This window comes from Sander lucioperca, chromosome 11 (genome assembly GCF_008315115.2).
Source record: "Sander lucioperca isolate FBNREF2018 chromosome 11, SLUC_FBN_1.2, whole genome shotgun sequence".
NCBI classification, from domain to species: Eukaryota; Metazoa; Chordata; class Actinopteri; order Perciformes; family Percidae; genus Sander; species Sander lucioperca.
The window spans coordinates 19,005,633-19,033,631 of NC_050183.1; the positions used below are offsets into that span (position 1 = coordinate 19,005,633).

The following is a 27,999-nucleotide window of genomic DNA, read 5'->3' on the forward strand; positions in this document are numbered from 1 at the left end:
GGCTTACTGGCCTATTGGTAAAGTATAGTCACTAAGGTAGCCATCCAAAGATACAGGTAATCCTAAAGATTCCACTGTGCCACATGTACGTTTTAAAATGAAAACATGATTTATAAAATCATGGCAACAATTATAAGGCTATTTAAATAGCTTAGTATTCTATGCAAAAATTGTATGTATAAAGGCTTTAGGCCGCCCTATACGTTATTGTAGGCCCAGTTTAATATGCTACTTCATTTTATACATTATATGTAGTAGGGGATCCCTGCTCTATCTCTCTTTCAGTTAAGGGGTCCTTGGCTTAAAAAACGTTGAAGACCCCTGGGCTATGGGGCTCTGTTTAAAGATGAAATACATCCCTTCCCATAAATGTCAGTTTTAGTGCTTTTTCACGAGGTGCATTTGATTGAAATAAACAATATGTGTTTTAAAATTAATATATTTGCATCAGAAGGAGATATTTGGAAACGTTCTGTGCATGCCACAGAACTAAATTGAGAGTAGGCTCTTACATTTTTACAGTTGATGTATTGCTCCCTAACTTCAATGACAAAACTAACTAATAAACTATTTGAATGATGAAAAGTAATGATTGCTGATTTATCACTGTAAGTCCCTCTTACATAATTTGTTATAAATATTGTAGTAAGATACCATAGACCCCCATAGACAAACCTTTTAAGGTACTACTGGACATGTAGCCTATTTTTTTTTTTTTTTTTTAAATCTTTTTTTAGCCTTGAGATTGAATTTTTATTGTTAAATTTCAAAAGTCTTCTTTGCACATTTATTCGTTTATTAAAGAATCAGAATCAGAATACTTAATGGATCCCCTCAGGGAAATTGTTTAGTTGCAGTTGCTCACAGTCAAATTCAGGTAAAAGTACAGAGTGAATTTAAGTAGCAGCAGTGAATATTCAAAATATATTGCACATACTAACTGATAAATTATTGCACCAAGTAGGCTAATTATTGTACAATTGTCCAAGAATGTTGAGATGTGATGTGGAAATACGTGTTGAGTCCAGTTTTGACACTCTAAGCGTGTAACACTCAGAGAGAGCCAGGAATTATACAGAAGCTATAAGATTGTTTAATATCAATACTTTGACCTTTATGATTTTTACACTATAGTTGGAAGGTGAACTTTGTTTGGTAAACTTTGTCTTGAAATTGGGCCAAGAGAAAGCACAATGACAAAATAATATTAAACTGATTAAAATAAAATGCATTAAACTCGATGAAACAATCGATTCCAATCAAATAATAGCATAGCCTATACTCTAGACTCTGGTTCCTTTGCATTTATTTGCCTCGGCCTAATGAATGAATCAATAAAACCACATAACGTTAGCCTGCTTATTTACAGAAAGCGCATAGTTTTTGCTCTATGTTATTTACCTGTTGTTGGTCCTTCTTAGGTCTAAAACCGCTTGGCTGACCCAACAATAACCCTATTTTTAGAGCCACTGTGATCCAGGGCCCCTGGTTTGGGCGGCCCTGCTGATTCAGGCGGATAGAGAGCAGGAGGAGAAGGAGAAGGAGGAGGAGGAGGAGGAGTGTGTGTTTGTCAGCAGACACTGAAGAACCGGAGTCCCAGCGGCAGTTTAGGAGAGTCTGAGCGGGGAAATCTGTGTCTAATACAGGAGAACTCAGAAGGGGGAATCCGCGATGAGTTGGGGAACGGAACTCTGGGTATGTTTAAATGTGTTTATGATTTACTGTTTGGCTGGTTTGCGTTGTGTTTCTGGCCCGGTCAACACACCGACTGTTGGGAACCCGAGTGGAAGAAAGGTGCCGTGTTACCTTTTTAGCTTTGTGTGAAAAGGCGAGCGGCTACGCTAGCTGGCCGGCTGTTGCTGCGGCGAGGCTAGAAGCTAAAGCTAGCTAATCTGCGGTGCACCTTAACGGCTGTGACAGCGGCGGAACAATAGGCAAGACTGCAGACACACGGCACGACTGCCGGGGCGGGGGTCACACTGCCTCCTCCGCCCGGTTACTTATCAACGTAAATAATATCTGAGTTGCTAAATTCCTGATTTTGTTTGACTGGCAAGTTACGAAGTTGTATCTTGAGGTTTTTTGGAGTGTCACACCCTGTTTCAAAGAGAAGCTGGAAGGGATTCCCGGCCGGTAGCAGGGTGGAGAATCCGGGTAGAGACCACAGTCCTGTTCGGTCTACTTAAAAATATCCGTCCCTTCACAGCCGTTGGTTTCACTGACTGATTGGCATAGCATGGCTCTTTGTGGCATGTTATCCCATCTTTTGTCTTAACTTCCATGTGATTAGAAGGGAACACATGAATCAGCCGACACAATTCATCTCCCAACGTCTGCCCTGTCTTTCTAGCAATTGCAACTCAACGAGTAGCTACAAGTCAGTCATATAGCTAAAATATTATCACTTAAATCACTCAATCATGAGCTACTGCTGCTCTTTGTCAAGTACAGTAGAGATCAGTGAGTGAATATGTCCTTTTACATCGTCCATGCCCTCAAATTTGATATTATGATGTGGTGTAATTGTTTGTTGCACTATGGAGTTAATTTATTAACTATTTGTTTGAATACGAGTCATAGCTAACATACTGTATTTTCTGGGGTGTTGGCCATCACAAGCTGCTGTAACCAGAGAGGCAACCAGCAGCTCTGTGTGTGTGTGTGTGTGTGTGTGTGTGTGTGTGTGTGTGTGTGTGTGTGTGTGTGTGTGTGTGTGTGTAGGAGGGGGTACTTCACCCTCCCTGAGATGATACTCCTCCAGCTGACCTCAGTGGATATCTGCAGTTTAATATAAGCTAATTTTTGGCTTGCTCAGTCCTCAAATGTAACATGCTGCTACAGACAAAGAGATAACTGTTTGCTTGTCTGTGATGAAGTGTTGTGAAATATTGTACACATGGACACAGTGATTTATTTTCTTATTTTTAAATCTCCTATTCATGTTATCCATTTAGTTTTTCTTCCTCCCTCACTCTTGGTTTTTTAGTACCAAGTATGGAGAGGATGTAATCAGCTGTGTCAGTTTGTGTTCCCAGCTAGACAGATGGAGAGGCTGGCAACATGGCTTTAAGACTGGAAAGGGAAATGTAAACATTTTTGAGCCTGTTTCTAAAGGCGTGAATGTGTTTTCAGCCAATTTCTTTTACAGAAAAACACGAGATAACACTTGTGTTTCTAGATGTTGCTACCATTTGATTCAGTTGCATAAACATATAAGATGTAAGAATAATCATACCAAGAAAACTATTTAAACTGGTCCTCTGTAGTGTATAACTTATGATTATTTTCATTATCAATTCACCTGTTTGTGATTTGTCAGTAATCAGTCATTTACAACTATAACATTTCCAAAAACTGTGAAAATGGCCATCACAAGCGATTCATGCTTTGTTCAACAAATTGATTAATCGTTTCAGCAGTCCTAAGTATTGTTAAGTGTGTGCAGAACTATGTATAAAATATTTGTAATCTTTACATTTTTTTTGTGTTCCATACATCCAGCCATATGTCAATATGTTGTTTATTTGTAAAGCTCAATATCACATAAGGCTACGATTTCTTAAAAACGGGACATAAGAAAAGAAACCTTGGGAGAAAAAATTCAAGATTGCAAGAAAATTAAACAATTCACAGAAGAAATACAAAATAGCATAGTTGGATTCAAATTCAACAGTAGGATTTTAAAACTAATGTAGTACATTCACCACTAATGTCCCAATGAAATAAGTCCAAGGTATGACTTTAGTAAAAGTAACTCAAATTCAAAGTGTTAAGTCGCTTTACTCTCTCATTAAACCTGTTTCAGTTCATCTCTGCGTCGTCGTTCCATCAGTGCTAAAGCAAAGCAAAACACACAAAGATCTGCTGAGTGGGGACGCTTGCTGACGGGCCGTCATAATCCCCTCAATCCACTGATGAGATTAATATGTTGGCCGTCTGATGTCAGATTACACATGATTGGCTGCCTGATGTCAGATTAAGGATTATTGTCCCTGCGATGGGATGTAAAACTGTTGATTGGCTGTTGCGTTTTACAGATGACAGACGATGTAATGTCAGACACTATACATTATTGTCTGGCTAAATTCATTAGGTAGTAGGCGCTTGGCTGTCGGATCTCAAATGAAACATGATTGGCTGTCCAATAGAAGTTGGCAGGTTACGGTTGTCGGCCAAACACCATACACATGTATGACTATGATGGCTGCATTGAGTCAGCCATCATTCATTTGAATGTCTTCAGATTGTTTGTTTTATTGGACCAACAGTCCAAAATTCAAAGATATTTGATTCACGGTCATTTAAGATAAAAAGCAGCCAGTCTCCACATTTGAGTAGCTTGAAGCAGCTACTTTTTGGCATTTTATCAAATCAAATCATTACTCCTGATTTTCTGGTAATTTACTCCAACCTTTCTGGATTGAGACCCCTTAAAACCAAGCCTTGTCTACTGGCAAACCCTTAGTATTGCATATTACTACTAGCTGTGACCAAATTCAAACAAAAAAAGTCTTAAAAAAAATCCCAATTTTGTGTAGCACAAAATGTTTTTTCTTCTTTTTTCCTGTCCTCTTGATCATCGTGTTAGCCCTCAGATTGTTCTTGTGACGGTGTCACAAGGTGCGTCCCAACCTCTAGGTTGGTATTTATTTTACAAACGGCATTATATGAATAAAAAGCATCAAGCAGCACTCAAGTAAAGGCAGCATTAGTATGTTCAATGAAGCCCGGTGCCTTTGCTTTTGCCTTGCGTTCTGGCTCTAACCCAGGTCTTTGAGACATTACAAAGCAAGTGAGGAACATCCTATTACGGCGCTGGCTTCCTGCCCTCCGAGACACACACACACACACACACACACACACACAAAGTAGGAAGTGTTGGTCTGAATTAAAGCTCTTTATGCGTTCAGTGTGTGCGCTTAGTGCCAGGATGCTGCCATGCTGTGCTCTGGTCTGTCTGGTTGAGGTGAGCCATGGGCCAGCAGAGCGGAGCAGCCAAGTCTGACTAAAGGACAAGAGGCTGACAGGCAGTCGTCTCTACTGATCGGCCAAACTGAATGGCAAGGATAAGGGGATAAAGGATGGGAAGGTAGAGGAAAGAGGGCAGGCTTTAAACGGCTGGCTAGACTCTTGATTTTACTTTGAAGACTGTCAGCTGATAAATAGAGAGGGAACTTAAAACCAATTGTGGAAACTCAGATTCAGAGCAGTGAGCAGGTTGTTACCGTCTTGCATAGCAAAGGGTCACAAGAGTTTGCTTTTCTTTCCTTCATGCGTTGTGTGGATTTTGAAAAGGCTTATTACTGCGTCCCCCCAGGTGTCCTATGGGAGGTGTTGTTGGAGAATGGGTTACCAGGGTTATGTGTGAATCATTTGATACTTGGAGCAAGATGATTGCTTGTAATTTTGGCATCAGGTGGCCATCTGACTCAGATAAGGGTGCTCAATATCCCCACTCCTATATGTGATATTTATAGACCGTAGCCTACAGTATATCAGCGTCTTACTGACTGTAGGGTTGCATCTCTGCATGTCGCATGTCTTGCTTTATGGGACTATCAGGATGAGGATTGGGCAATATATTGTATATTAAAGATATACTGTAATTGCAGTGATTTTTGAATACCGAAGTGATCATTCATGTGCGTTCTGTGTTTAATTAAGTTTCCTGAATCCTGGATCAGTTGTAGTGGTCTCGCAATCAATCCTTGTAGTGCTTGTATGATTAATTGACTAGTGAATCAAAAGAACATGAACTGACATCAATTGGAATAATTGATTACTAGTTCAAGTAATTTATCAGGCAAAAATGTCAAACATTCATTGGTTTCAGATTCCTAAATGTGAGAATTTGTAGATTTTCTCAAATTTTGTTTTTAGAACTCTAAATATTTTTGGACAGTTAGTCAGACAAAACAAGCCATTTGACAATGCCACCTTGAGCTCTGTAAGTGGACTTAATTCGCTTTTTTTCTAATGTTTGAATTATTAAACAGCTAATCGAATAGAGCATGGAAGTTCAATTTTTGGCGTTGGATCTGAAAGCCTCTTAAAAATTTGGCCATCCACATGACTCAAGGTCGGTGACTTTGACAGCCTCCCATTTGATGCTGTTAGAGATTTTGTTCTGATGTTGTCTCCTTCCGGTGTGTATTCAGTCTTTACCCAGTGTTCTCCTTACCATTAACTAGTTTTGATTATTGATAATGTATGTCCTTGACTTCAGAGTATGAAAGGGTTAGCGTTACGGCTGGGTACAGAATTTAATACTTTTTAGGCACTGATGAATTGCCTCTAAAGTATCAAAAAATGCAATTTCAATACCTAAGGAGTAAACCTCACCAGCGTCAGTGAGCCAATAAGCATGCAGCATGCTTCTACCCAGATCTAATAATGTCTGTGATTGGCTGTTGACGTTACACGTCGTAGAGGCAGGCAGGAAAAACTCTACGTTACACAGAGACAGAACTCAAGCAGTAGGAGCTGAAAAAAAAAAAAAAAGGAATTTGTGCCGTAATGTGAGATGTTGCTATTTCTTTTTGTTTTATAAAGTTGGTTAAAAAAAAGTATCGTATAGGAACCGGTGTCGAAGTCACGGCATTGGTATCGGTACCGGTATTGAATATTTCTGAACGATACCCATCCCTGGTTGCCGTGTTATGTGGCTCCTTGATCCACCATTTGTTGTCTTTCTTCTCATTGGCTTGTGGATCTGTGGCAGTGAAAGCTCTGATGAGAGGGTTCCTGTTGTTTAGTAGGGCAGTGGTCTGGTTCTTAGCAGGACACAGCGGGTGTGAATGAAGTCATGTTGAAGCTGAGGGCACTGGCCTGGACACGACAAGCTGTTATATCCACTCTAGCCAAGCTTTTCAACTCTGTGTGTGGGTGGGGGTGTGTGTGTGTGTGTGTAGGGGGCATTTTTGAAGGTGTAAGTAAAGGCAGTTACACACCATGTTTCTGAAAACATTTTAAGCGAGAAATAGGCCATGCAGTTGCTGAATCTGTCTTCATTTCAGATCGACAAAGGTCAGTTTAAAAGATTTTCGTCAGATTTTGAGAGGCTTAGTCCCGCTCGTCCCGCTTGCCATTTCCGGGTGAGTCCCGACTGCCCTGTCTCCGACAGAGCATGTCAGGTCGGCGAAAATGAAGGCTGACAGCTCCTCCTTCCACGGACAACGGCACGGAACACACCGAACAGACTCAATTCAGTGACCTGACTGTGTGTGTGTGAGTGTGAGAGAGAGAGAGAGAGTGTGTGTGTGTGAGTGAGTGTGAGTGTGTGTGACGGCCGGCCAGCGAGGTGGAGTTTAACTCCAAAAAGACAGTTAACCACAGGATCTCGTTAATCTTATGATGGACATGTGTTGTGGTATTTAAACAAACGAACCGTCAACGGTGAAATAAAAGCCTCTTATTTACGAGACCGGTGTGAGAGACCTCCAGCTTACAGCGGGGTCTCTGAGCATGACTGGCTGAGCGGCCCCGGCAGGCGCCTGCTGGCTGTCGCCTCACTTCATGGAGCTTCTCAACTCCGAAAACTTTTGAAGCAAATTGTCAATTCGGCATCAATTTGCGCAAGACTGCCTATATTCGAAATCTAAACAGTTAATTTCTCGCCTAAAACGTTGTCAGAAGTGAATTTAGTGATGAATAAGATGGCGAAAATTGTTAAAATTGTCCCGTTTTTGGTCTGTCTGTACCGGAAACCCAACCCTCGTTGACCTAGGTTCCTTTGCTGAAAAGGGAAAAGACCCTGCCCTGAAGTAGGAGCTGAAAGAGTTACAGGAACTGCGGCCAGAGGGACTTAAAAATCCCCAAATCGGTCCAGTCGGAACACGAGAAAAAAAGGGTTCTAGGAATTTTATGTTCTAGGAACTGCAAAAATGCCTCCGGTCGGAAAGCGGCTTATGATTGTGCCCAGATTAGTTCGTGCATGTCCTGCGTGTAAGGGCTGATATCTTTCTTAATTAACAAAATTGTGCTAACACACATCTCCAGGAGACAGGGAGGAAGATGGGGATAGAGAAGGTGGAAGGAGGTGTGAGAGAAGAATGGCAGGAGAAGAAAGCTCATAAAAAGGATGTTTAATGAGAGGAGAGAAGGGAGATATTTTCATATGTTAGGAGGAGGAGGTGCATTGATGAAGGCCCATGCACTGAGAGACCAGACGAGTTTACAGACATAAAGGATTAGATTAAACATTAATGATCCCGGTGGAGAATTGGCTGCTGCAACAGTAACCGGATACATCAAGAATGATTGGACTGTCAGTCAGAGCAGAATTATGTTCTACGCTGTATAAACGGATCTAAACATTAACAGTAGGTGCGAAATGTCAGCAGAAGCTACTGTACCAACCTGAGTTTCCGTTGTCTAGTAATAACTGGTGATTGACCGGAAAAAAATGAGGAACGAAAATTCCTGTATCCGGTCAGAATGACGGATATAAATAATTTCCTCTGCACAATTTGAATTGTGTTAAAATTAGGGCTGCACAATAATATATATACATATTATTTTTTTATTTTTTTAATTGCAATATCAACTTGCGCAATATACACATTGCAAAAGGCTGCGACATATCGCAGTAGACAATATGACTTCCTTTATTTGTTTTAAATTCAACAAGCGATTTGTTGTAATTAGCAGAATACTAAGAGTAGCAGAAATGCAGAACTGAGAACACTTTCATATCTGTTTTATATATCACAAGTAATATCGTTATCGCGATATTCAACGTCATCGCATATCACATATTTTCCTCGTATCGTGCAGCCCTAGTTAAAATAGGCTACAGTGATTTTCATATCTTTTGATCTATTAAAACAATGAACAATCATGTTTGAAATTTCATTTAAAAAAATGACTCGCTCTGAATGAATGCAGGAGTAGACTACTGTATATATACAAACTACAAACGGCGACAAGCAAGTGGGAAAGTCAAAGCCCAAGCCATGGCGAAACAGGGATATATTGCAAATTATTTTATAAAACCAAGCAGCGGCGGGGCTAAAATATATTAAGCCAAAAAATTGCCAGCGAGGACGAGTCAGCACCAGCTACAGCCCCTCTCATTAATGTCACAATTGCACATCGAGATGCCATCCCACGATGGCAGCCCTCTGCGGTTACGGAGGCTTGACTTTCTGACTTTCACAGCCTGTGAGGTTCTTATTAGGGATTAGCCCGCGTGATTCCCGTCTGCTCAATGTGAGACCCTAATCAGAATAACTGAGAACACCTGTGGGAGTGTGCAGGGCATTTAGTAATAGTGGTAGTAGTACAAAACCTTTGGTCTCAACAACTGCCAGAAAACACTTAGTTATGTTGTAACCTTGGTTCTCTGAGTGAAGAGACTCTCTCTCCACTATACATATGGAATAAGTAACCGTGTAACTGTTAATTCTACAGGAGAGAAGCCAGTCATTTGAGTTCATGGCAAGACCTTTCAGTGCTCGGTTTTCATTTTGTGACTTTCGTTTGAATAAAGGACTATTTTTCCAGTCTTATTTCTTCATTGAAGTTTTCTGTAAAATAGTGTTAAAATCTCGTCTCGTCTCGGTCTCGTGAACACAATCTCGTGTCTCATCTCGTGAGCTGGGTCTCTCGTCACACCCCTAGTAGTAGTACAGAAGCAGAGCTTAGAAATGACACTCTTACTCTCAGTTAGTAATCAATCTATAATTTTGTTTTGGCAAGTAATTGTAGTCCAGGTGTGTGTTTTTTAAAATAAAAAAAAAATAAAAAAAAAATGTTTCTACGTAATGGTGAGATGCATAAATTCTCAAGAATTTAATCAGAATCTGATGAATGGTGTTGGCAGTATCACCGGATGACATACGGTATGGACAAACAAAGGAAGGCAGTGACAAATGAGGCAATTAACTACCAAAAGGAAGAAATCAATTCTAGAATTACCAATCCATAGTCTTGTGAATTGAATTATTTCATTCTGTGGGACTAGTACTACACACACAAACAGAGTTGCTGCCTTCTTCCTCTTTTGTTGTTGTTGTTGGACTCTGTCCCCAGTGCTTCTCTCCTCTCCCTCCCTCTCTTCCTGCCTCTCATCCTCCCATCACTCCCGTCCTCCCTCTGGATGCAGTCACAGCTGTATCCACCCAGCCAGCTGTTTGGCAGTCATACTCTTCCTGGATTCAGACACCATCACACCTGTATGCCTGTCAGACCAATGCAGTGACCCTGGATAAACCTGTTTTCTGTCAATCTAAATGGGTCAGTGCGTGTTGTATGACCTGGCTTTGTGACCCTCCTCACAATCAGGGCTTATTGTTGGTATGATACTGCTTTTTGTGTCTTAAACTCTAGGAATACTATATGGTCTCATATTGTCAAATTGTGTCACTCACTTCCCAAAGTGGAGTGAATGAAGCCTTGCCTATTCTTAGATATTTGACTGTTGCATGTATTTTGAACTTTTGATTCATTGTTTCCTAATACCAGTCATAAAGATACATTATTATCATTGTTGACAGTTTCTATCTATTGTTGCAACATTTTCAGTTTCTTTCCGGGAAGTACAAACTGAATCACCAGAGACAGAAACCGTTCCAGACGGCTCAGATTCAGGACTTGTCTATATGCAGGGTTTTGGTCAGAGTTGTAGCTGCAGTCACTGTTTGCTATCTTCCAGGAGTCAGTCTGTCTGTCAACTGTTTATTAGTCAGTTACTTTATTAGCCAGCGGATAAAAATGCAGGCTTTAAGGACACGTGGAAAATTGGAAGATGTTGGGAATTTTTCTGGTGAATTTTCCCTAGATTTCCAACCCAGTCATTACACTAAGCCTCTGCTGGATGGCTATGTGCTGTCAATCCTAGGCCTGTTTGTGTTACATGCTCACAGACAGTAGTAAAGACTTTATGCTGATGGCGTTCTTGTTTGTTAGCCCTGTTTATTAACTGCGACACCCACTAGTTTGAAAGATTTTTAAAATATTTATAGGAAGAGGGTTGGGCAGTATACAATATATTGTTTTTTTGCCATACTGTTTATACTATGGTATAAACTATGTCTATGTATCCCTTTTTAATATCTCTGGTAGTTTTAAGCCATTGTTGGTAATGCTGCAAATCAATGAGCAGAACTCTTTTTGGGAATATTGGATTTTTATGATTCTTTTGCATCAATATGATGATTTTTAAAAGTATTTAATTCACTGAATTGGCCAAAAACAAAATGTCCTGTCCTGTCTGGTCAACTTTGACATCAACAATTTCTCAGTGGAGTTTCCGTAATATTTACTAAATCACAATACACAATATCTTAATATGAAGTTACATTCCACATGAAATAAGTAGAGACTATGGAAATTACGTATACCATGATAGAGGTTTTTATTGCACACCCCTACATAGAAACCACATTCTTAGTTTGAATTGAGTAAAAACATATCCAGCCACAAGGATTTCTGTAGATGATTGATAAGGTTAACTTTATTTGGGTTTTATAAGTTTTTACAGAAAAAATACTTAATTTCAGAAATGGAGACCATATATAATGTCCCTAAACATTCTCTAATTCTAGCTGTGAATATTCACTGCTTTTGTTTTTCTCAAGTGAAAGTAAATTGAATATCTTTAGGTTATGTATTGTTTGTTGGAGAAAACAAGCACTTTGATGACACCACCTTGGGCTTAAGGAAACTGTGATGGGCATTTTTATATATACGTCACCTCCTTACTGTAGCATCCCCTTTTTGCTCCCCTGGCTAATTTCTGTTGTCTGAAACGGCATCGAGACAAATGTTTTTGTCACAGCTGTGGACCCTGTGGTAAACCTGCAACAACTTGTCCAGTTGGTGACGTAGGAGCGAGATGTCCTCCAGCTGATATCCTTTTGTGGCTGTGTACTAAACACATCAGCTGACTGTCAAACCTGCCCACCTCAGCTGCACAGATGCTATCTGCTCTATGGACAGACTTGATACCAAATTACTTAGTGACATCCAGGCTCAAAGACAAAACCCTGCAGAGAGATGACATAAAGAGGCTTACTCAAGACAAAGCTTTCATTGTGCAGCACAGTGTCCTGTAATTGTTGATTCAGTTCCATGTTTAGTGATCTGGTTCTCTGTTGCTACAGTCCCATTACTTCCCTTGGCTACCAATGTTAGCGCATGGAGACTAAATCAAGCACGAATGAACGAGTCAAGCACCTTTTTGTTCCCCGTTTGTGTGTGTTCATGTAAGTAACGACCAGCGGCCATGTGTCAATAAACCGTTGGCTCTTCCTTATCCCGTTGTGGAGTCAATAATTGCACCTCTGCCTTCCTCTCCATCCTTACGCTAGCACTCTTCATCATCCTCTTCATCCCCCTCAACAAACCCTGCCTCTTTTCCCTTGGGATCAGGCAGAATTCTCCAGAACCTTTTATATAAGGGTTTCCCACAGGCCAAGATAGAAGTGTTTTTAAATGTTTTAATGTCACAGACCCTTAAATAGACTTTTGTGATGTGAAACTGCTGTTTGAAAAGGTTTTCTCCCACATATGGGATGATGTTTTTGTTTGAGTTAAACTGGACATAATAGTGGTTATTTTTGCATTTATTTGATTACTGGTTTATAAAGTAAGTAAATAAAACCTTAGTTCTAAAACGCTTTTCACAGACATAAGCCACAAAGTGCCTTGTAAGTGCCTTACAGGGCATCTAACTATAAATTGAGGAATCTCTGTGCATGCGTGTGTCTCCTGCATGCGCAGTACAGCAGCAGGGGCAGGGAGTTGCTGCATCTAAAAGGCTCATTGATTGCGGTTCACCGGCTGTCTTGCCAGAAGTGGTCATCCGCCAAAAACTGATTGCTGTCTACTTGCAAATGATGAAATGAATTGTACACAAACACATGGTAGATGGACGCCCTCCCTCCCTCGCCCAGACAAAATCGCTACGCGCAGTAGCGGCTTCTCCAGCAGGCTGAGCCAGGCTCCCTGCTCCCCCCGCCCGGGCTACATCACTACCTGGATGTGTGACGGCTAGACGGAAAAAGGGGACATGCCGAATCTCTAGATGAGTCGCAGCCGAACCATGTCTGATAGAACTGCGATTATAGTAGGATTGGGCATCGAGAACCGATTCCTACTTGGAATCTTTTCAAAAGTTATGATTCCAGTAGAATCGTTTCTTTATTGGAATCGTTTAGAGGATTTGGTTTCAAATCCGATCATCGCTTTCCAATTTAACATGTGCAAGTTTGGATTTCCGAAGCGGCCAGGCGCGTGTTGCAGCCATGGATGGATGGATAAAACTTTCCTCTTATTTGTGAAAATAGGCATGCGACCCGTTTCAACTCCACCCCTCAAAGAATCGGAATCGAGAATCGATAAGAACCGGAATCGAAAGGAAGAATTGGAATCAGAATTGTTAAAATCCAAACGATGCCCAACCCTAGCTTATAGTTAGATAAAGTTGTGGGGAAAAATACTGGGAAACAGGCCCCCACTCCAAACGGGCACTGCACTAGTAACACAAAATACAATAGACAAATCATGGAAGATAAATAATCATCTGCGCACATGTTTAAAAAGATCAAAACTAAGAACACAATACATATTGAGAACATGATACACAATTAAAATTACACAATATATAATAATACAGTAAAGTGCAGACCAGGTGCTTACTGGTCAACCAAATGCCTGTCTTTATCTGTTTTTTTTTTTGTTTTTTTTTAATCCACCGAAACAGCTGACAATAAGGGTGGAGGCAGAGCCTTCCGTAGTTTAGGTGCTACGGGCAACTAGGTGCTAGGTGCTACGGGTAAATTTAACATATTAGACCTTAGAGAGCGAGCTGACGAATATAGAAGAAGTAGCTCAGCCACATATGCAGGAGCCTGACCGTGCAATGCTCTGTACGTAAGAGTGAGTATTTTAAACTGTTAACTTAAATACATAATTGTGAAAAATGCCCATCACAATTTCCCAAAGACATCTTCAAAATCTTTTTCTTTTTGACAAAAGACCCAAATCAAAAGATGTTCAGTTGACAAACATAACTAAGACAAAAGCACCACATTCTGTGGCAGCTAAAACCAGCATTTTTGCTTTATAGATGACGATGAAGCGATTATCAAAATTATTGTTGATAAATTTGATGTCTACCCACTCAGCAATCGTTTGACTAATAGTTCTTCTAGCACTAGCTCAGGTGACCCATCAAAACATAAACATGAAAACTAGAATTCTTTCAAGTCTCCCGTGACTGCAGCTGCATATCAATCCCACATGGGGTCCTGACCCCAAAGGTCAATATTTGTCTTTTTACTATGGCCTTCCAGGAACCATCTTTAAAGGTTCTTGTAGGTCCCAACCCCCCTTGTGCTCATGTAACAGTTGGTGTTGTGTACAAGCGATAGAAAAGCAGTTTTACGACGCTGCCTTATCGGACAGCAGAATCTATTTGCTGTTGTGGTTGATGCAAAGTGTATGTGTAGGGAAACACTGGCTTTTGGCAGGAATTTACCACAATGCTCATAGCATAAATACAGACATTATGTACAAAAGGAAGTGTATATACATGGGATAAACGTAACTAGGACAGCTCCACCCCCTCTCTTTCACTCGCCTCCCATCTTTCCTTTCTCCGTCTCCCTCCCTGTCTGACATTTAGCCTGTTTGCATACAAGCAACAATGTTAATTCTAGCACCATAGGACTTTTCCCAGGCTGTTTATTTGGCCGATGAAGTTTCAAAGCCCAATAAAACTGCTACGTGCTGCTCATTTGTGCGCGTGCGCGTGCCAACACACACACACACACACACACACACACACATGCTAGCTGCTCAGCATGGAGGGTTTCTGGTTACCTTGGAAACCTGTGCATAAAGTACACAGTGTACCCCCCTGGTTACCGCGGGTACCCCAGACCATAATATGTCAGGTAGTCAGAGTGCAGAATAAAGGACATTAGCACACTGAACAGCAGGCCAACTCTGAGCAAGTTGGTTGCCCCTGTTGTTTATCAGAAACGATGATCAGAAAGATATTTGCCTTTTTTTATAAATAGAAAAGAGATGGAGGTGTAAAGGATTTGTTATCTTTTGTTTTGAGTAGGTGGAAACATTTTAATTTGTTTCCTGACAACCTGAGACTTGTTTTGGCTCCAATTTTTGAATCGGCCAACTATAAGCTGCGAGAGACTTGAGGGGGGAATCTTGTCCAATGTGACGACAACAATAGTCTCAAACAAGCTTCAGATTTCTACAGTCTCTTGTGAACTCATTTAAACCCACTTTGTGACCCACTATTGTCTCCCAAAGCGGTCTTTAACAAAACCCTACTTTGTGTTTTTCTAGTCCAGGCTTGCCATTGTTCATTTAATCCCTCTTAATGTTTGCAAATTGTTACTCAGGAGTACGCAACAGAAACACTGTAACAAATTATAGGTCCATGCTCGTGGCTGAAGAAGAGCTGCAGAGATGTACTGTAGCAGGAACTAATAGTAATGCTAGTTAAGGTAGTAGCATTAGCTAGAAAATGTCTAATTTCAATTCCAAATCATCATTTTTTTTCAGGCCTCAATAGGTGAACAGTTTAACAGTTTTGGATCCAACAGTGACCCACTAGAAAGGTACTAAATGGCCCATTTAACCCAGTCCCAGACAGTCCTATCTCAAACACTGTAAGACCACAGTAGTTCAGCTGTTGACAGGAGCTTAGTAGTTGTACTACACCCAAGTTCTCGCCTCCTATCATATACATGTCATATGATTTGGAGTTAATGGTTAACCCACATGAGACACATTCACAGCAAGTCCTTTGGGAAAAATTAAACGAAGACCGTGCAGAAGATTCTCTGTCAGCATGTCACATGATAAGGTCAGACATGCTCAGTTATTCCCTGCAGGAAGTAAAAGGGCATTTCTACATTCTACATTCTACATGCTTGTTTATAGCGTGGTAAAGACTTATCTGAGGAGATGTTTCCACTGAATGCAGGCAGTTTTTGAGTTAATGCAAGCTATTTAAATGGAATTTCTGTTGGATATAAGGGAACGTTGTAGGGAACATTCCGTTCCACGAGATAAAGGGACATATTTGATGGATTTTTTTCCAATTAACACACATATTTAAAAATAGATTTAGAGTAGACTAGATAGTGTGTTAACTAAAATGTCAAAGGAATAGTTTGACATTATGGGGCGCTTATTTGCTATCTTGCAGAGAGTTAGATTAATAACACTCATACAGTATGTTGGTTAAATATAAAGCTACAGCCAGTTAGCTTAGCTTAGCATAAAGTGTAGGCACAGGGAGAAACAGCTAGCCTGCCTACCAGCACCTCTATTTACATGTAATATCTAGTTTGTTTAGCCCAGACAACTTGTCCTTTAACACTTCATTTTTTTGTATGTAGCCGTTTCCCCGTTTTCAGCTCTGCATCAGTCAAGTTGTTGTATTTCTCTGCGTGTTTAGTATTGTACTGGCGATTCAAATTATAATCCTTTTAACACAGCGATCTGTTCTCCGCAAACTAAGCACACGGCTTTACCTTTGACTTCAGTAAATAAAAAAGTCCATGTTTGGTTAAAAACTCGGCACTCTGTATCAACCTTTCTTTCTTTCCCCATGAGCTGACATTTTTGAGGGATAACCGCTCATTCACGTCCATTAGAGGTGTGCAAAAAAATCAATTCACATTCGTATCGCGATTCAAGCTCTACCGATTCAAAATCGATTCATAGAATTCCAAAAATCTTTTTTAAAATTGTATGTCTACTGCAATCACATGGGAAAAGTAACTACATTTACATACTGTGAATCGGTTTTTGAATCGAGAATCGATTTTGAATCGAAAATCGTTTTTGAATCAAATCTCGAGCCTAAAAATCGATATCGAATCATGACATTTTCCGACACAGGGGTCCAACACATTGCAGTTCTTCTTTCTTTCTTTCTTCTTTTTAATTGCGACTTGCAACCAGAGAAGAAGAAGCTGCATATGTTCGCACAAAAAAAAAAACAACAACAAAAGTTTCAAAATTATGAAATTAAAAAAAACAGTCGCCTTCAAAATAAAAGCAATGCAGTTGTATTCGATGCATGATGTACACTTACTTGCGTTTGATTGCTAGCTTCCCATTGACCTCACGCGGGCCGGTTAGGACCGCCCAAAGGGCCGGATGTGGCCCGGGGACCGTACAATGCCCAGGTCTGCTATGGAGTATACACAGTCACTTTACATAATTATTAAATGAATTAGTTTTACCTAACCCTTGCTGTTCCTCTGCTATTCACAATTTAAGCTGCAAGTAAATGAGTTTAACATAACCTAAAATACAGATATGTGATTGTTAATGCTGAATGGACTAAAACTGATGTGATTGCCTAAAAATAGTGCCAGCTGTCAGCACCCAAACCAAGTGTCATAGCCTACAGTCAACCGCACTAACCAGCATGCACACTGTGAGGAGAAGGTGTAAGGGTCAACACACACACATTTACACACAGCTGGGAGCCAAAGATGCCAAACCTCGACTGGTATTAGGCACGTGAGTCAGGGGGAAGATAAAGCAGGGATGCTGTGGCTTTTTTTCTAAGATGAATGAGGTGTGTGTGTGTGTGTGTGTGTGCACGTATGCTCTGATGACACAGCTCAATGAATTGTTGAACAGATACAGTAACTGTCACATCCTGCCCTTTCATATTGGACCCACACAGGAAACGCTGTGGTTAATACTGTGGACAACCACTGAAACTGATTGGGCTGAAGTGTGTGTGTGTGTGTGTGTGTGCGCGTGCGTGTGTGTGTGTGTGTACGTACTAGGACTAGATCTCATAGCCAGTTACATTTTGGATCCATAATACCTGGATTGGTAAAAATTGCAGACAGCAGATTATATCTTCTATCACTAACATTAATTTAAGGTGAAAATGAAACTTAACGCTGTTGTCTGGTCGTTGCAACTGTGAGTGGACCGTGTCATTTCGTAGTTCAAAAAGACCAACAAAGTGGCGACTCTTTAGAAAAACGGTCTTGGGAGAATAGAGAATGTTCCAGGTGAATTTATGGAATTAATATCTATACTGTAGACTTATCAACTTATGGGTTCTGGTTTGGGACCCCCAGTATTTTAACCAAGTAGCTTGTAAGAAAATAAGGTGCGAAAGTAAGTGGGCTACATGATCCTTCACAGCCAACAAAATAGGATTATTTAAAACTTTAGTTGCCTGCAAGCTAAACTTAAGGGTTTGAAAGGATTTGAATATAATAAGTGTATCAATACTGGCTTCAAATTCAATAAAATTCTGTCAAACTGTAACCCTACGTATGCAACCGTCTTGGTATCAGCTTTAGTAGGGATGGATATTGGCAGGATTTTATCAGTACAACTACTTTGTCGATTCTCTAATTGGTTCAGACATTCAAACGGTTAACCAAATGCTTCAGTCAAACTATTCTGCTGATGGATGTGTGTTGTTCTGTTGTAAGGCTTAAGCTCTTTCTGAGGCTCTGAGCCAACCTGAAGCAGTACTAGAAAAAGTGTTTAAACACAGTCTCAGGCTATTAAGGCTTTTAACTTAAAGGTGCTCTAAGCGATGTTGGGTGACGTCACTTCTTGTTGACGTTCAAAGTATTGTCAAACAAAACTGAGGCTAGCTCGCCCCTCCCTCCTCCTCATCCCGTCCCCTCCCCCTCCCTTCAGTGCTTCTGCGCACTAACCCCCCAACCCCCACCCACAAATCCTTCTTATCGGTTATTGGCTGGAACGCTGGAACTCTGTTTGTTATGTTTGGTGGTGCAGGTTAGCACAGTTTGTTTTTGTTGTTGTTTGTGGAGCCTGGGCTGTCTACAGAGACCGTGTTTTTTTTTACAGTGTGTTTAGGGGACAGGCAGCTATCAGATAGTGAGGAGATGTTTGCTGTATGTGACAAAAAATGTTGTAGCCTAAAAAAACGCGTGACATCGCTTGGAGCACCTTTAAATAGTTAGTCATAGTTGATGTTGACTTAATGTGGAAATATCTACAGGTACTGTGACTGTATAGCCTCGTTGCTCCTGTATGAGCTGGAGTGAGACTGGCTGTTGATGGGTGCTGCTGCCATTATTTGTTTTGAAGTTTTACAATAATGTCTCAAAACTGTCAGACTGGAGAAATCTCAGTCAGAGGTTCAGAGTGAGACGCTGTTGTCTGTTACATCACTAGTCCTCCATAATGAGGCATAAGCAAATATACCATGGAATATTGATACTTTATATTGTATTGTGCCATAGTTAAAAAATTGTATTATTGTGACAATTTTAGAAAAAAAAGATTATTTTACAAAAAAAAGAGCATTCACACACAATGCTGTCCAAAAGAACAGGGTTTCCTCTGTTTCACCACTTTAGATCAGATGGTGAGCCAGGAAATCCGTTAGTCGACCTCAGTGTCAGAGGGTTGACCCCCCACCCCCCATCCCCCCTCCCAGGTCAAGATCAGGGTTGAGACAAGAAGGGTCAGACTCAGGCTGAGGCAAGCTAATGGACTCTGATCAAAGTCCCTGTCTGACGTTTACAAAGTGGAGACACGAATGTTGGGACTATTCAGCTTTTTTTTTGTTGACAATGTTAAGATAACCACAGTCAGTTGAAACACATTACTGACAGTCCTTGCTAATCATGTGAACAATTAATGTTTAAATGGACAGAAACTACCACATGAAATGAGTTGCAGCATTTTTATAAAAAAAAATAAAGGGGCCATTTTAGGGCTGCAGCTAATTAATATTTTCATCATCCGATTAAATCATTTATTATTGAGAAATTATTTTATTTTCTCAATCAATTCATTGTTTAATCTTTACAATATCAGAAAAAATAGTAAAAAACGTCCATCATTATTTCCCAGGCAATGTCTTCAAATTGATATCTAGCTATCTTCAAAGATATTTAATTTGCCACCATACAAGACAACAAAGAGACATAAGAGAAAAAAAAAAAAGCAAATATTTACATCTGAGAAGCTGAATTCAGAGAATTTGTGGAGTTTTTGCTAGAGAAAATTACTAATTGATTATCATAATTGTTGGCTGTTAATGTGCTGTTGATCATCTAATGGATTAATCGACTAATCGTTATAGCTCTAGTTATTTTTTAATGAAATTTTGGTTTCTAGAATTAATATTGATTCCCACCCCTGGTTCAATTCGACATGGATGACTAGACAAACATACTCTTACTACTGGTATGTTAACTAGTTGTGTTTTGTTTATGTTCCAGTGGGTTGATGGTTAGTTGGCTCAGTCTTGGCACTATGTTTCTGCTGTTAGCCCTGTGAACTAAAAGATTCGGCTCACTTGTTTACCATGAACAACACAGTATGATAATATGTTGCAGCTAAAAAGTGGCTATAACTTGGGAGGACTTGCAGCTCTCAGATTTCACTGACTTGCAAATCAAGGTTAGAGGACAAGGTTGACTTTGTGGATCATTTTTGATCCCTTTGTCTATTTGGACAGACACAGACAATTGCATTTTTCAGTTGGTGGAATTGTTGGATGGTTTAGATTAGACTGTTGGGGAATTGTTTTCTGTACAAGAAAGGGATGGAAAGACAAACCAAGTAGTGGTTATCATGCGAAGCAGAGACAATAAACAGCATTACTTCTTGTCTCCTCTGAACTAATATGATTTGATGCCAACATTTTCTCTGAACATCACCATGATGCCACATATCAGCTGACATAAGAAGACGTGTTATGTTAACTGTCATGGAGCAAGCATGTGTTGGTAACATGGTTAAGTGTTGAAAATGGGTTGAATCCTGTGCTTGCCAGGACACGATCATATTGGGGTTAGATTAATTTCTATTTAGATATCCAATCATCTCTCTCTCTCTCTCTCTCTCTCTCGCTTAACCAGTCTGTCAGGGTGTGTGTGAAACGGCAGCAAAGCACCACAATAGAGGGTATCAGGTTGCAATGAAACCTGACTAGCTAGCCACAGACAGGAGTGGCCAGGTGTGTGTGTGTGTGTGTGTGTGTGTGTGTGTGTGTGTTTTCCACAGACGGGTAGTAAATAGTAACGGTCTCGAGTCAAACCCTCGGTTTTGGGAATGGGTGTCAGTGGATTAGGATTGCCTCACCAGTTATTTATGCTGTCTGCAAATCATTGAAAGACTTAACATGCTTTTCATGCATAATTACTCGGAATAAAGGCCATAATGTCTTTAGCATGGGTAAATGTTACCTCATGGGCCAGACACGTTGCAGGCGATGGCTGCTCCTTTCAATTAATCTCCATTGTAACAAATGTTAAGAGGTGAATCTTTTGTGCAAAGCTACACACGGTGCGCAGTTGTGTCTTGAATTTTATGCTGATGCACGTTTACATACATTTCTTGGCTTATGATGCAAGATAACACAATAGCTAATTCATAGACAGAGGTTATATCGGTGGATCAATGGGAAAAGCTGTTTCCAGGGTACAATGCAAACTGTATGTCATGTCAATTACACTTTACAGGCAGCTTTCACTGTATTCTTGTATCTTTTTTACAGCAGTGCAGCAATGAAAATCTGACTTTGTCTCCAACTTTTTGTGGCACTATTTACAAGTGCTAAGCGAGCAATTTTACAAGGAGAATCTTTATGATATTTCTCGCATCCAAACCACGATTATCATATTTCCGGGGTAACAGTTGTCCACATCTGTTACAAGACACCCAATCTACTAAAGAGATTCCTCAATTGCCTTCATCAGTGGTTTCCAAATGTTTTCATGTCAAGAACCCCTAAACTGACAAACTTTCCTCTTACCACTGGCCTACGTTGTGTTGTCCTCTGCAATGCGGGCTGCGTGATTTGCCTGTTTTTGCGCCCCTGGCCTACTGTGTGTCCTGCCCTTTAGAGACTGAACATATTGTTTATACAGTGCTCTAATCTTGCAGTGGGTCATTTCCCTTGATGAAGTTTGTTACTGTTGTAGATATGAAGCAAAGTTGGTCTCCGTCTCAATTTGACATTTAAAAAAGCTCCAAAATGTTTTCTGAAATTTGTCTGTCCAGTGAAAATCTAGGATCTTATTGGGGATGTCACAGTTACCAGCAGCATGTCCACACTTTGATGTATATTTGTATTCTTTACTTTAATTCAGTACTGCCAAAACATGTTAGAAATCCAACCAAAATGACCTGATTTATTCAGCTAATTTCACACACAAAAAGAGTTCGAGAGGTTAAAGCGTAACTCTTGCCAAAATGTAACCTAGGGTCTTTTTGTGAATGTACCCGAGTCAAACTTTTAAAACGTTTAAAAGCATAATTAGGACGGAAGTCCCACTTTTAAGATTTACCGTATTTTCATTTTTGGTCAAATGGCCTTTTGAATGGGAGTCCTAGGGGCACATTCACAAAAAGACCATAGGTTGCAAGAGTTAGGCTTTAAGGGCTAAGGAGAAAACGTAGATTGTAGTTGAAGCAAAATTATGGTCATCCACGGGTATTGTTGTCTTTGAACATTATGAAGCACATTGGCCTATATATAGAATTGTTTATTGTTCTGTTTGTATAAAAGAAAGACAGCGAGAGACTGTATGCATGGCTGTGCTGCAGTAACAGTGTTAATTGTGGTAAAAGAGGTCAGATGATGGCGTCTGTGTCATCCGTGTTTGTTATCAACACATGACACACACATGTGCACAGTGTGTCTCTCTCAATGCTCCCCCCTTCTCCTTTCTTCTCTTCTCGTTAACCCGGTGTCATTCTTTCCACAGTCAGCAAAAAGCTTGTCATGCATCGACTAACTTCTGACTGGTTAAAGTGTGACTGTCACTGATTTATGGCCATATTGTAGAGGGCAGCAGCACTTTTCTCCTCCTAGACCTGCATGTATGACTTGAACTGTGAGCCAACACTGTCTGTTTTTATTTACTAAATATAAGTATATGAGAGTACAGCAATGCCACTAGGCAACATTTGCTGGATGACTTTTGCAGAGGCCCACTCTAGTGCTTATTTAGTGGAACAGAGTCCCACTGTGGCAGGGTTGGGTTAATGTTTGACTGACCCGTCTCTGACTCGGACACAGACAGGTTTTGTCGGTGTTCATTCACAGATGGCTTACTTATTTGGGAAACTTGCACCACAGCCAGAAATATTAATATATATGTGAATATATTTTATGAAAAAATCCATCCAAGAAATTGGTAAAAGCTGGGATTTCTTGATTTAATAGTTTGATCGAATGTATAAAATGTCAACAAATGGTGCCCATCACCATCTCCTAAAGCTCAAGATAATGAATTTAAATTGCTTGTTTGACCAACACACTAAAACCAAAACATATTCATTTTTCAGTGATTATAATGTCAGAAATTACAGCAGCTCCTCAAATTGAAGAAGCTGAAACTAGAGAATGTTTGGCATTTTTGCTTGATAAAGACTTTAAAACTATAAATCACTTGTACTGTTAAACTGTTAGATTTTCTTTGACCAACTAATTCATTAGTTGACTAATCGTCTCAGTGCCAGACCAGAGTGGCATACATTTGAACTTTTTAAAGATACAAACCAGAAGATGGACCTCCTTCTCTGTTGTTACCATGTTTGCGGTCTCTGTTTCAGTCCAGTTACAAAAGGGAAGACATAGAGAGAGAGTCATTGCTGACATTTTCAGCCAACATCTGGTACAACTTTCCAGGTGCCAATCACTTTCAGTGTTGAAATGTCTGTGTTTGAGGTATTTATTAGCAGTTGCAATGTTTTTTCCTTCTGCGATCCTTTTGGGTTTTTAGGAAAGAGTTGGCCTCTTTTTGATGTTTCCCCTGAGCTGCGTTTGCTGGCACACAATGAACACAGGTTCCTGTTAAATCGCCCCCTGGGTGTTTGACTGGTCCACCCACTTTAGAAACTAAAAGCACACATTCCAGTGGAGAGTCTGTCGAGGGATTACCGAAATACAATATTTGCAGTTCTGATACAGTTTCTTAGCTTTGACTTTGTGCTGATACAGAGCATCTGTGACGGTGACCTGAATTTCCTCTGTAACATCTGCACAGCTGTAAGCGAGGTGTAAATCAGGGCTCTATTTGGAATAATCATCCATCCCAACAGTAAACAATACACAGACTGGGAAACACAAGCTTCAGCTGTTACATAAGAGGAAGAAACCTGAACTGAACCGTTTGAACTGATGTAAACAAATGTATTGCCTGATTGAACAATAGCTGGAACACCTAGCAGGAAACCCCTTTGACTCCTTCGGTGTACTCTAGGATGCGCACATAAAAGAAGTATGATGAAGTTGTAATGCACTGATCAATGGATGTGAGTGGAGCCAAACATGGAGTCATGGAGTGACTGTCTGTCTGCAGGACACAGCAGCTCACTGACTCCGAGCTTACTATGATCCATGAGACTCACTCTCTGAATCCTATTAATCTGATAAATCGGTCTTTAATTTGAACAACTATGAATCACATAGTTTCTCTATTGCTTGTGTGTATAAGCAGTTAAGTCTGTTTATGTAGTTGCAAACATGCAGCAGTTTCTGTTTCTGCAGGGTGTGTGTGTATGTGTGTGTGTGTGTGTGTGTGTAAGTAACAGTGTAAACAGCTAATTTAAAACTGAAGTAATTTGATTACAAACACTGGGTGGGTCTAGTTACATTGAGTGCCAGTTTAGCAAAATGTAATAGCTATAGAATCGCCTATCAGCAGTTAAAAGACTTTTCAAAGCAACGTAAGATTATTTATTTTTATTTATTTATTTATATACTGAGAGGTTTATGCCTCGACGCAGAGGTCCAGGGTTCGAATCCGACCTATGACGATTTCCTGCATGTCTTCCCCCTCTCTCTCTCCCCTTGAAAAATGAAACGATTTGTCGAAAGATTGCAGGTGCAACACAAAAGCAAAACCGTTGAGAATTTGAAAACTGTCTTGAGAACTTTGCCAAACACATACAGAGCAACTCCATAGCATGCTGTTGTAGACTCATCTTGCTCTTGTTTCACACATTGTTCAGCAGCACTTCTTTTCTGTGATGATGCTTATTTCCAGGTTTGTGAAATTGTGCCATAAACTTGGAAAAAACTGCAAGCAGAACACTTCCTGCAGGTGCTTTTCTGACAGCAAAAACCTTTTTAAAAAGGCAAATAGAACTGTTTGTCTTTAATATTGGGTCTAAAGCTATATTCGTACATTTTAACTGCAGTACAGTTTAAGCATTTGTCAAAGCTCCAACACACAGAATTAGGTTAATGGGAGAGGAGGGCTCTGGGGAACCAGTGATCAAAATACAGTAATCCTAAAGCCCAAACCACCTTCAGCAGAGAGTTTGTGAAGAAGTTGAAGAAACTGGCTGTACTTCCTGCCCACAGAGCAGTGAGGGAGGTGAAGTCAACAGTGTGCCAGTGCAGTGCTCCTTTCTGTTTTGCCCATAGATGGAAATTGGAGACAACAACCTTTTTTAGAAACAAATCCAAGTCTATTCAAATCCAGATGCTCTCAGCTAGGAAAACAAAAAGTGTGCATGTGTGTGGGTCTGTAATATACACAGGTATAAACTATGTGTGTATACCTTTTGGCTTCTACTCACAGTTCTAATAGATGCAGGTCAACTCTTGTTTTGTCTAACCAACAGTCCAAAACATCCCAAAGTATGAGTATGAGTATTTAAATTGCAGGACAAGCAAAAAACAAACATTTCCATCTTCTTATTTTATCCATGAACGATTGATTTTTCCCGAAATTTCCCGACATTAATATTGTGATTTAAAATGAATGTATGTGACGTAGCTTTTTATCAATATCATCACTCACCTCTAGCTTGATATCCGCTAACCTGAACAGAAAATATCAACTGAAGTTGGTTGGATTACTTTATTATTGCATCTATGTAACAACAAATGTTTACTAATAACACTAAAACACACTTAAATCGATTAGAATGATCTAAAATATTACATAAAAACATTAGTTTATAGTTTGTGATCTATTAAAATTAGTTTACTTTAACATTATTTGATCAAATTTTGAGTGTTGATATGCAGGCGTAGACCATAATAATGTGTATCTCACACAGATGCCAGGCCTGCTCTCCTGTCCAATTTTCTTCATACTTTCCTCTTGTTTTTCTTTCCTCCCCTCTCAAAATGCCACTCTTCTCCTCCCTGACACACACAAATACTGTCTCCTCCACCCCCCTGTCATTCCTGGAACAGACCTTATTTTTCTGGTTATTTTCGAGGAAGATGAACACGGATAGATGCAGTAAACACACACACACACACACACACACACAGTGCAGACAGAGCCCGGGGGTCTTCAGAGTGATGCCAGTGTTTTAGACAGGTTGGCATTCCCCACCGTGTGTGTGTGCGCGCGCGCTCTGCTCTGGAATGCCACATTGTGTAGTTAGTCTTTTGTCCGATACAGCATTTTCTATGCTAATTAACCTGCCTTCTCCCATGGAATGCACACAGGCCCTCTGGCTCTTTGATTGGCTGGGGAGGTGCTGTCTAGCCGTCTGATTGGTTAGCAGGGTGTACAGAAAACTGTGGGATCTTCACACAAGGGCGTCTTCAGCTCTCCTCGTCTGGGAGCTAAATGACTAATTTATTCTCTCACCCTGAGATCGAAAGCCCATTACAGCAGAGCAGTGGCTTTGTCAGTAACAAACACAGCGGAAGTAGAACTGTGACCCATTTTTGGGTTTGAATCTGGGAAGTAAACAAATACTATTGTCCACCGGTCACAGTGGCATGTGATTATTAGGCATGTGCCCACATACAAATTGTGCTCTTTGGTAGAAAAAGTATTTCACCGTCCGTGTCGCCATGACCTTCGAAATATCTTTGGCATTTCTGTTCTGCAGTCTCTTGTTTTCTTATTGGCCAAAATATACAACGATGACAATATATCTGCAATGAGGTTAAAGTTGACTGATGAACCTGCTCGGCCGAGTTATCCTAGCTCTAGCCAAAATGGTCACAATGAAAAATATCTCGATTCATAAATCAATATATAAAATGTAAATTAAATGTGGTGATTTAGTGACTTGTAGTAGTTGAGTGACTATGATCTATACTACAAAGAAACATGTCATTTGTTTATTTTTGGATACAAAAGTTGTTTCTGACATTCAATAAGGATTTTTTTTTTAAACAACGTTAAAGATTTGGCCTTTATTTTTATAGGACAGCTTAGACTTGAAGGGGGGGGGGGGGATGACATGCAGCAAAGGGCCGCAGGGCGGAGTCAAACCCGCGGCCGCTGCGTCGAGTAGTAATCCTCTATATATGGAGATATATATAAGAAACCGCTATAACGTCTCATGTGTCCTTTTGAAATGTAGCAAGCCAAACAATGTTGTAATAAATGTCTCCGCTGTCTGCTTCTGCCATCTCTAGTTTTCTTGTGTTGCTGCATCCAGTAAGTCCGTCCACGGTTACTTACTTTGAGGAAACATTTTGTGATAATAATAAGAAAATGCAACTTTCTCATGATCAGACAGAGTTGCTGCCCTCAGCTGAACATGTTGATGTATCTTGGGCTTCTTGTTAACGGTGAAGGTTTGATGAAGCATGAGCATTTAGTGATCTTTCTCTGAGTGATGTCGATATTAAACCAGATGGGATATGCATTTACCAGCCGACCTGCGTTCGAACCCTCACCTATGGTCGGAGCTCTGGGTAGTGACTGAAACGGAGTACAAATGCGAGTTTTCTCAATCCAGTACACATTGTACAAATGCCCTAATGCTCTGTGGGGAAGGGTGTGTTGTTATTGTTTTGTTTGTGAAGGCATTCCTTCCTGTGATTATGCGACAGGATGTTGTGTTGCTGGTACTGATAACACGGCCATTGGTGCACCTTTCTGTTGCTGTCAGAGATCACGTCTGTTGTTTTTGCATCAGCATTATGTAATATTGTACTTTTACTTTGTACAAATTTAGAAACATTTTGAGATATGGTGCTGGACCAACTGGTTAACCTATATTATTCAGCATATATTCAGCATTTAAAATTGTCATTCATTTTGTACATAGCATGTTTGT

General features: G+C 40.2%; 1 protein-coding gene across 4 annotated transcripts in view; it reads left to right on the plus strand.

The window, feature by feature from the left end:
• Window positions 1-1,459: 1,459 nt before the first annotated feature.
• The window catches only part of fnbp1l (formin binding protein 1-like), a 56,593-nt gene continuing 30,053 nt past the window's right edge, over window positions 1,460-27,999 (plus strand). For 3 of the 4 annotated variants that reach the window (XM_036007424.1, XM_036007423.1, XM_036007425.1), the window contains exon 1: window positions 27,566-27,634. In XM_036007424.1, the coding sequence (XP_035863317.1) occupies window positions 27,581-27,634 (54 nt within the window). In that variant the 5' untranslated portion in view covers window positions 27,566-27,580. Of the gene's footprint in view, window positions 1,696-27,565; window positions 27,635-27,999 lie in introns of those variants that run through there. The other variant, XM_036007426.1, reaches the window with a different exon arrangement.